At 42.7% G+C, this 10,396-nt stretch overlaps 2 protein-coding genes and 1 pseudogene across 2 annotated transcripts; 2 read left to right on the top strand and 1 right to left on the bottom strand.

The window, feature by feature from the left end:
• The first annotated feature begins 4,407 nt into the window (after positions 1 to 4,407).
• Positions 4,408 to 4,631, top strand: LOC102490356 (small vasohibin-binding protein). Its single transcript, XM_014590186.2, has one exon. The coding sequence runs from the start codon at positions 4,427 to 4,429 to the stop codon at positions 4,625 to 4,627; it is 201 nt and encodes a 66-aa protein (XP_014445672.1). The 5' UTR covers positions 4,408 to 4,426; the 3' UTR covers positions 4,628 to 4,631.
• Positions 4,632 to 6,007: 1,376 nt separating this feature from the next.
• On the top strand, positions 6,008 to 6,243 carry LOC102490780 (small vasohibin-binding protein). Its single transcript, XM_014590187.2, has one exon. The coding sequence runs from the start codon at positions 6,027 to 6,029 to the stop codon at positions 6,225 to 6,227; it is 201 nt and encodes a 66-aa protein (XP_014445673.1). The 5' UTR covers positions 6,008 to 6,026; the 3' UTR covers positions 6,228 to 6,243.
• Positions 6,244 to 8,487: 2,244 nt separating this feature from the next.
• The window catches only part of LOC102470312 (mitochondrial import inner membrane translocase subunit Tim10 B-like), a 5,151-nt pseudogene continuing 3,242 nt past the window's right edge, over positions 8,488 to 10,396 (bottom strand).

Below are 10,396 nucleotides of genomic sequence, written 5' to 3' on the forward strand. Positions count from 1 at the left end.
CAGAGCACACCGCAGAGAGCCCAGATCACGGAGTTACCCTGAGCCGTACCTCACTTCCGCCTACCGGCCCTCACTCCCAGGCCCAAGCCTCCTGCCCCGAGCCTCACTAACTCAGACACCCTGTATCGCGAGCTCCTGATATTCGTTTTGTGGCATGGTGACGATTGCAGCGTCGCCGGGAGCAGCCTCACGGACGCAAAGAAGTTGTCAACTTTCAGATCGCAGAGACCAACAAGTAGACCCAACGCGGTCCAGAATGTACATCTTATGCCTATTCATCTTAACATTATTTTGACAACGACATACAGAACATCTTCTGCCCCCCTAACACTTTTTCTTAATGATTTAACTCTTATTTTTAGAGCAGCTTTTTTTTTTTGAAAAATAAAAATTCCCATATTCCTTATCCCCCCTCCATTCATCTCTCCTATTATCTATATCTCTGACGGAGTAATAAATTTGTTACAACTGACGAACCTACACTGACACATTATTACCAACCCGCTTTGTTCATAATTGCTAAAACTTGGAAGCAACCAAGATATTCTTCAATCGGTGAAGGAATAAACTGGGGTACTTCCAGACAGTGGAGTGTTGTTCAGCACTAAAAAGAAATGAAAGACCCTGGAAGGACCTTCAATGATTGTCACTCAGTGAAAGAAGACCATCTTCAAAGCTACATATCGGAGGTGAGCAGGTCGTGTAGTGGTTACGTTGCCGGACTCCCCCATGGCTGACCGCGGTTGTTGGGCTCTTGGTGGCGTACATTTTATGGGCTTCAGCAAATGTCTAATGGCCTACAGTCACCATTCTAGTCTTACACAAAAGAGGTTCCCAGCCCTGAATATCCTCTATGCTTTCTGCCTATGTATGCTTCTTCCCCCACAACTCCTGACAACTGATCTCCATAACTTTGCCTTTCCCAGAACGTTTTTGCCTTAAGGCATATGTGCCATAAACAGAGAGAAAATGAGAAATCAGGGGGAATGACCACATCTTAATCCCTTCTCCCCCATTCTTCTGGGATCTTGGGCACACACGCACACAGCATGAGTTTCAAGTCACCAGGTCCAGGACTCGAACCACAGTCAGCCATGTGCGAGTCCAGCTACATAACCACGACATCATCTGCTCGCCTTCAGTATGTAGCCTTTCAAGATGATCTTCTTTCACTGAGTACCATGCGTTTAAGGTTCTTCCATGTTTTTTCATTTCTTTTTAGTCCTGAATTATATTCCATTGTCTGGAAGTAACACAATTTATTCACTCATTGAAGAACATCCTGGTTGCTTCCAAGTCTTAGCAATCATGAGTAAAGCTGTTATAAACTAACGTTAGTTTCCAGGTTTTTGTATTGACATCAGTTTCAACGCATTGGGGTAAATATCAAGGAGCACAGTTGCTGGATCGTATGGTTAGGGTATGTTTAATTTAGAAACTGCCAAACTGTTTTCCAAAGTGTCTGTGGCATTTTGCACTCCTCTCAGCAGTGAATGAGAGTTCCAGGTGCTCTACACCCTCACCAGCATGTGTCATTAGTGTGCTGGACCTGGGCCACTTTCTGTGTAGTGACATTCATTATCTTTTAAATTTGCACTTCCTGGGACCAGCAGTTAGCATAATGGCTATGTCACTGGACTCCCATGTAGTTGACCATGGTTTGAGTCCCGGACCTTGTGGCTTAAACTCACGCTGGGCGCATGTGCATGTATGCTCAAGATCCTGAGAGGAGAATGGAGGAAAAGGGATTGTAGCATGGCCATCCCCCCTGGGGGGTGATTTCTTGCTTTCTATCTCTCTGTCTGTCGGTCTGTCTGGCGAGCGCATGCGCCCTATAGCAAAAACCTCTCAAAAAAAACTTTACACTTCCTGAGGACACTTGGTATGATGTTGAGCATCTTTTTATATATTTATTTGCCATCTGTATGGCTTCTTTGGTGAGATGTCTGTTTAGATCTTTTGCCCATCTTGGTGTGCACGTTCTTATTTTTTTAAATAATTATTTCATTTAACTTTATTTGTTCATTTATTTATTTTAATTTGACCAGAGAGGGATGGAGGTGGGGGAGTGGAATGAGAAGGCAAGTCGCCAGGTCCAGGACTCAAACCACGGCCATATGGGAAGCCAACACCCTTAACCACCACGCCACCTACCCGCCTCTGCATTTTCTTATTGTTGACAAGGACGCAAATGAAGTTTTTCATGTATTTCGTATTTGTATATCCAATACGTCTTTTGCAAACATATTCTCAAAGTCTGTGTCTTGTCTTCTCAGTCTCTTGATCTGAATCCATTTTTAGGATTAGGAGACAGAGTGAAAAAAGTTTGAAAATGGAAGACAGGTTGGTGTTAGATTACTCCAATGTAAAATGAGGCATAAGCTTAGGGAAACAGTAAAAAGGGCATAAAACATAGGAGCACAAGAAGCTTTGAAAGACTCTGATGCCAAAAGAATCGTAACGACAGAACGATGCCTGCCTTTGGCCTTAGTAGGGGAGCCAACGCCAGACTCGCCTTCCCACTGAAACAGCAACTTGTACGATGTAACCGGGTTCAGGCTCTGGGCACGAGGTAGTACAGGCCGATGATCCTGAAGAGAAAGGCATCACGTGAGGAAGTCTCGTAGTCACTTCAGATTTCTGCTGTGGTGCAGGGAAATGGATCCCCAGTGGGGCGATACCTTGCAGCTGAGCGGCAGAGGTGGATTAGTGAGGCCCTGCGGTAGCTATACATTTCAGGGTCGGTTACTGAAGAAGAGGGAGCTATGTGAGGAAGGGGAGTCCTACAGTCCTGCATGGGGGTTCACCGTGGATCCTTGACTGAGGGCTGGGCTACGCAGGTGTGGAATGGCATTCTTTAAGATCTAGAGGAAATGATCTCTTGGTGCTCTGGCCTAACCAGAGTGGAGACTTCTATGAGCATTCTGGACTTTCAGGTCAAACTCCAGAAAATACATAATTTAAGAGTCATAGCTATGTCTTATTTGAAAGGGCAAACCCTGACACTAAAACCAAAACTAAAATATACCCAAAGGATAAAATCAAGACTAATAAGGTTGAAAGGACCTCCCCATAATTTAACTGCTTACCAGAACAAAAACCAGTACCATTTAAAAGAAGATGATGCAATCCAGACTTCCTAAATATCTGGTAGACAATGAAAAAGTACCAAATATAGTGTGTGAAAAGTCAGCATTAAATAGGGTATGTGAAAATATTAAATATAATATGTGAAAATTTGACCCCCTGTTTCAGAAGAATGAAAAAGCAACCAATAAAACAGACCCTAAGATAACCCAAATGTTAAAATTAACAGAACTTTAATGTAGCTATTACAAATACTTTCAAGGATTTAAAGGAAAATGTTAGTGCCTGGATAGGTAATCTGATTAAAGCAATGGAGCCCTCCCTCAAAAAAAGGAAAACCAAGTTGAACTTTTAGAATGGAAAACTAAAATATATGAAATTAAAATTTCACTGTTGGGCCAGCTTGTGGAATGGTGGTGAAGGCGCTGGATCCCACATGGTCAACTCTGCAGTTCAAGTCCTGGACATGGTGGCTTGAAAAAACACACCCCTCTCTTTCTATTTGTCTTTCTCTGGTGAGTACACACACCCTGTGGCAAAATAAACACATTTGAGTACAAATGGAATTAAAGTACAAGTATCTAAAAAAAATTCACTGTGTGGATTGAACAGAAAATTAGATTGCAGAAGAAAGGATTAATAAACCTGAAATCAAATGTGCAGAAATTATTTTATCTGAAAAAGAGAAAGAGGGGAGGTGTGGTGTTATCTGTTGAAGATATTTTGATCAACGGGTCTGAGGAGAAGTGTTCACATATCGAAATGGTCTCATTGTAAGCCAAACAATATAATTGAAAGTATATTAAAAAAAAAAAAGAGAAAGATGAAAAGAGAGCAATGCAAGGTAACTAGAATAGCTAAAGCAATCTTGAAGAAGAAGAAAAAAGTTGGAAGACTCACTCCTGATTTCAAAATTTATCATGGAGATGCAGTAATCAAGACTGTCCCAAAATAGCTAAAACTACCTTGAAAAAGAACAGGGGTCAGCAGGCCGCATGGTGGTTAAGGGCCTGGAATCCCACATGGCTAACTATGGTTGAGTCCTGGGCCTGCTGGCTTGCTTTCTCACTTTCCTTCTCTCTCTCTCTCTCTCTCTGGTCAAATTAAAATAATAATAATAAAATAAATAAAATAATTCTTTTAAAAAAAAGAACAAAGTTGGAAGATTTACACTTCCTGATTTCAGACTTTATCACATAAATACATCAATCAAGATTGTGTAGTGGACACAGGGGGGCGGGGGCGGTCGGGGAAGAGGCCGGGTTTCTCCTGCTCCGGGCCTATCTGCCGGAGCCCCGAGGCCGGATGAGAAGTGACTAAGAAGTGCCGGAAACCAACTATGGATCCACCTGCCCGTAAAGAGAAACCCAAAGTTAAAGAACCTGTGAGCAGAGTTGAGAAAGCTAAGCAGAAATCAGCCCAGCAGGAGCTGAAGCAAAGACAAAGAGCAGAGATCTACGCCCTCAACAGAGTCATGACGGAGCTGGAGCAACAGCAGTTCGATGAGTTCTGCAAACAGATGCAGCCCCCTGGAGAGTGAGCCACTCAGACATGGAGCCCAGCAATGTGAAAATATTAAATATAATATGTGAAAATTTGACCCCCTGTTTCAGAAGAATGAAAAAGCAACCAATAAAACAGACCCTAAGATAACCCAAATGTTAAAATTAACAGAACTTTAATGTAGCTATTACAAATACTTTCAAGGATTTAAAGGAAAATGTTAGTGCCTGGATAGGTAATCTGATTAAAGCAATGGAGCCCTCCCTCAAAAAAAGGAAAACCAAGTTGAACTTTTAGAATGGAAAACTAAAATATATGAAATTAAAATTTCACTGTTGGGCCAGCTTGTGGAATGGTGGTGAAGGCGCTGGATCCCACATGGTCAACTCTGCAGTTCAAGTCCTGGACATGGTGGCTTGAAAAAACACACCCCTCTCTTTCTATTTGTCTTTCTCTGGTGAGTACACACACCCTGTGGCAAAATAAACACATTTGAGTACAAATGGAATTAAAGTACAAGTATCTAAAAAAAATTCACTGTGTGGATTGAACAGAAAATTAGATTGCAGAAGAAAGGATTAATAAACCTGAAATCAAATGTGCAGAAATTATTTTATCTGAAAAAGAGAAAGAGGGGAGGTGTGGTGTTATCTGTTGAAGATATTTTGATCAACGGGTCTGAGGAGAAGTGTTCACATATCGAAATGGTCTCATTGTAAGCCAAACAATATAATTGAAAGTATATTAAAAAAAAAAAAGAGAAAGATGAAAAGAGAGCAATGCAAGGTAACTAGAATAGCTAAAGCAATCTTGAAGAAGAAGAAAAAAGTTGGAAGACTCACTCCTGATTTCAAAATTTATCATGGAGATGCAGTAATCAAGACTGTCCCAAAATAGCTAAAACTACCTTGAAAAAGAACAGGGGTCAGCAGGCCGCATGGTGGTTAAGGGCCTGGAATCCCACATGGCTAACCATGGTTGGCAAGGTAACTAGAATAGCTAAAGCAATCTTGAAGAAGAAGAAAAAAGTTGGAAGACTCACTCCTGATTTCAAAATTTATCATGGAGATGCAGTAATCAAGACTGTCCCAAAATAGCTAAAACTACCTTGAAAAAGAACAGGGGTCAGCAGGCCGCATGGTGGTTAAGGGCCTGGAATCCCACATGGCTAACCATGGTTGAGTCCTGGGCCTGCTGGCTTGCCTTCTCACTTTCCTTCATAAATAAAATAATTCTTTTAAAAAAAAGAACAAAGTTGGAAGATTTACACTTCCATATTTCAGACTTTATCACATAAATACATCAATCAAGATTGTGTAGTGGACACAGGGGGGCGGGGGCGGTCGGGGAAGAGGCCGGGTTTCTCCTGCTCCGGGCCTATCTGCCGGAGCCCCGAGGCCGGATGAGAAGTGACTAAGAAGTGCCGGAAACCAACTATGGATCCACCTGCCCGTAAAGAGAAACCCAAAGTTAAAGAACCTGTGAGCAGAGTTGAGAAAGCTAAGCAGAAATCAGCCCAGCAGGAGCTGAAGCAAAGACAAAGAGCAGAGATCTACGCCCTCAACAGAGTCATGACAGAGCTGGAGCAGCAGCAGTTCGATGAGTTCTGCAAACAGATGCAGCCCCCTGGAGAGTGAGTCACTCAGACATGGAGCCCAGTAGCCGGCGCCTGAGCTGGTTACCAACCCCAAGAGATGGCCCACTGGGAGCCTTCCAGAACTAGACATCTGTGGATGAATCCAAGCTTACTTCCTCTGTGTAACTTCCACTTCACTGGTCCCTCTGCAGTGGCCCAGTGCTTGCTGAAGAGACTTGTTTTCTTCTTTTAAAATGGGTTTTTTTTTTTTAATACTTTTTCTATTGTTTGAGAAAATTCATTGTTTCTTGTATATCTTCTCCCAAAATGCAAATAAAATACTAAGAAAATGAAAAAAAAAAAAAAAAAAAGATTGTGTGGTAATGTCATAAGGATAGATGCACATTAAAGGAATAGAACTGAGAGTCCAGAAATAAACCCAAACATTTATGGTGAGTGGTTTCCACCAGGTTGTCAAGAGACTTTGATGGGAGAAACTATTATCTTTTTAAAAATTGATTAGAATACAACTAGATCCCAAAAAATGAAATTGAACCCCTATCTCACAACCTATGTAATTAACTCAGAATGGATCAAAGACCTAAATAAAAGAGCAAAACTATAAACTTTTAAAAAGGGCCAGCAGGTGATATGGTGCTTAAGGTGCTGGACTCCCAGATCGCTGACCATAGTTAGAGTCCTGGTCCTGGCAGCTTGAAAATCATGCTGGCACATGTGCATGCATGCCAAAATCCCGAGAGGAGGGGCCTGGCAGGTGGCATGGTGGTTAAGGGTGCTGGATTCCCACATGGCTGGCTGCAATTCGACTCCCAGACCTGACGGCTTACTTTCTTGTTTTCCCTTTCTCTCTCTCTCTCTGGTCAAAATCAAAAATAGTAATAACAAGTGGAATGAAAGAAATAAATATATATATTCAAATCTCAAGAGGAGAATGGAAGAGAAGGGACTGTGGCATGGTCATCTCCCCTGGGGGGTGATTTCTCACTTTCCCTCTCTTTGTCTCTCTTTGTTGCTCTCTGGTGAATGCATGTGCCCTATAGCAAAACCCTAAAAGCAAACAAACAAAACTCTGTGTCAGAAGAAATTGTAGGTATACATCTTCACAACTTTTCTATGGCTTTAATTTCTTAAATAAGCTATCAAAAGAGAGGGCAGCAGGCTAACTGATTAAATTGCTGGACTCCCACATGGTCAAATGCAGTTCAAATCCTAGACCTGGCGGCCTGAAATGCATGTCAGGTGCATTTGTGTGCATGCCCCAAATGCCAAAGAGAATGGAGAAGGGATTGTGGCAGAGCCATCCCCCTGAGCCATCTCTCACTTTCTGTCTCTCTCTCTCTGTTTCTCCAGTGAGTACACGCACCCAATAGCAAAATCCCTCTCAAAAACAAAAGCAAACAAACAAAATCACAACTAAAAAAAAAAACAGTATATTGAACTTCACCAAAATTAAAAGCTTTTGTGCATCAAAGGACATATCTTTCTATTGAAAAGACATCCACAGAATGGGAGGAAGCATTTGCAAATCATATACTGAATAAGAGTCTAGCACCCAGAACATATGAAGAACAGTGAGAAGAGAAATCATTCCAATTAAGATATGGGGACATGACTTGAACAGACATTTTTTCCAAAGAAGATACACAAATGCCCAAAATGCCTACGAGAAGGTGCTCAACATCATTAGTCATTGGTTAATGCTAATTATAACCACATCACTTCACACTCACTCGGATGGCTATAATAAAAGAGGTGGAGGGCACAGCAGATGGCATAGTGGTTACGCTGCTGGACTTCCACATGGGTGGCTGCAGTTCAAGTCTCAGACCTGGTTGCTTGAAACACACCGGGCATATATGTATGTGTGCCCCAAATCCCAAGAGGAAAATGAAAGAGAAGGGATTGCAGCATGGCCATGTCCCCGGGGGAGTGATTTCTCACCTTCTGTCTCTATGGCTCTCTGTCTCTCCTGCAAGCACATGCATTCTATAGCAAAAAAAACACACACACAAAACAAAACAACTCTCAAAAAAAGAAAAAAGGAGATGGAGAATAAAAAGCATTACGGAGAGCGTAGAGAAATTAGAATCGCTGAACATTACTGGTAGGATTATAAAGAATGGTGTATCAGGAAACAGTTTGACAGTTCCTGAATTCCTGAAAACGTCACACATAAAATGATCACATGACACATCATTTCCACTCTTATGAGACTAGGAAACACATGTTCACACACAAAAAACAGGATGTTCATAGCAGTATTATTTCTTTTTCCTTTGTTTAAAGGTTTCACTGCTTATCCAGAGAACACAGGAAATCCTAAGAAAGTAACAACCTGGGGAAATGGTGGAAATTCCAGAACACCCCAGAATCCTTATAGATTTCATTTCTGTTTGAGGCTACTGGCCTCCTAGGAAGTAATGGCTAAACGCCCTGCGGTTTTTTGATCTGTTGTTCTTAAACATCTCCTCCTTTCCCTAGATCCAGCAGAATCGTTTCTTCTAAGACACAGTCGACAAATAGTTTGGAAGTGATGCATACTTGGTTCACAGTGAGCCATTCAAGTTAGACGTAAGAACACCCATTTTCTCTGTCATTTGGGCAGAAACTGATTACCAACCACAGACCCTGTTTTACAGGTGCCTGAGAATGTAAAGGCCTTCCTTCTACACATAGAAGGCAATTTCTCAGCGGCCAGGGTGTATACCAGCTGATGTGCATGAAATGACAGAGCAGGATGGAGCTAACAACGTGGGCCAAGATTCCCTGCCCAGAATATAAACCAGAGTAAAACGGGGCTCACTGGCTCCAGGAAAAGGAGCAACAGAACCAGCTTTCAGCCGACCGGTCATTCTCTTTGTACAGGCTTCATCAAGCCCAAGGTCCACTGGGTCCTTCTATCTGAGGGTCTCTCCAGTGCCCTCCCTCTTGGGGTTGCAGAGAACTAGCTGCCCGCTGGCGACTCTGTGGGCTGATCAGTGGCAGCACCTGGCACAGCCGAAGCAGCCTCGTAGTCTGTGATGCGGCGCTGGACCAGGGCGGCATGAGCTGCACGCAAGTGGCCATGAGGCAGTGGTTGGCATGGATCAGCTTCCCAGCACAGCTGTGCAGACAGGCTTCTCCTCAGCGTCCAGAGCTCGGTGGTGCAGGCTGGGCACACAGCGCTGGAAGCAGAGTTCTGTCATCCGATTGTAGACCAGCCGGAAGACTCGCAAGTTTCTCAGTTGCTGCTGCTGCTGCTCCCTCACGCCACCTGCGTAGGCTTACGCCACTGCCATTACAACCCATAGCAGTATTATTTGTAAAAGTCAAAATGCAGAAACAACCCAAAAGTCTCTTAACCAATGAATGGGCAAAGAAAATATAAAATAGTCATACAATTGAACATCATGTAGTCAAAAAAGAGACAAATCACTAATCTATATTGCAACATAGATGGACCGAAAAACATACTAAGATGTCAGAAATACAGAAGAGGGAACCAGCAGTTAGCGTAATGGCTAAGTCGCTGGACTCCCACGTAGTCGACCGCAGTTTGCGTCCCAGACCCGGTGGCTTAAAACTCACACCGGGCGCGTGTGCGTGCGTGCCCAAGATCCCAAGAGGAGAATGGAGGAGAAGGGATTGCGGCGTGGTCATCCCTCCTGGGGGGTGATTTCTCGCTTTCTGCCTCTGTGTCTCTCTCTGTCTGTCTGGTGAGTGCACACGCCCTATAGCGAAAATCTCTCCAAACAAAAAAAAAAGAAATACAGAAGAATATACTGTTTGATTCCATTTATGAGAAATATATAGAAAAAGCAAATCTGTAGAGATGAAAAGTAGGTTAGTGGCTATCAGGGGCAGGAGTATAGGGTTAAATGGCAAACAACTGATAAATGAGTATAGAGCTTCTTTTAGGTAGATTAAAATGTTCTGGAATTTGATAGTGCTGGTGGTTCTACACTTTTTTTTTTAAGAGTTATTTTATTTATCTTTATTTATTTATTTATTTTAATTTGACTAGAGAGAGAAAAAGAGAGAGAAAGAGAAGGAAAGTGAGAAAGCAAGATGCCGGGTCTGGGACTAGAACCATGATCTTTGATGTGGAAGTCCAGCACCCTTAACGACCATGCCACCTGCTGGCATGACCATCCCCCCTGGGGGGTGATTTCTCGCTTTCTGTCTCTATGTCTCTCTCTGTCTGTCTGGCGAGTGCATGTACCCTATAGC

This window comes from Tupaia chinensis, unplaced genomic scaffold, assembly GCF_000334495.1.
Source record: "Tupaia chinensis unplaced genomic scaffold, TupChi_1.0 Scaffold000416_1, whole genome shotgun sequence".
Lineage (NCBI taxonomy): Eukaryota > Metazoa > Chordata > Mammalia > Scandentia > Tupaiidae > Tupaia > Tupaia belangeri.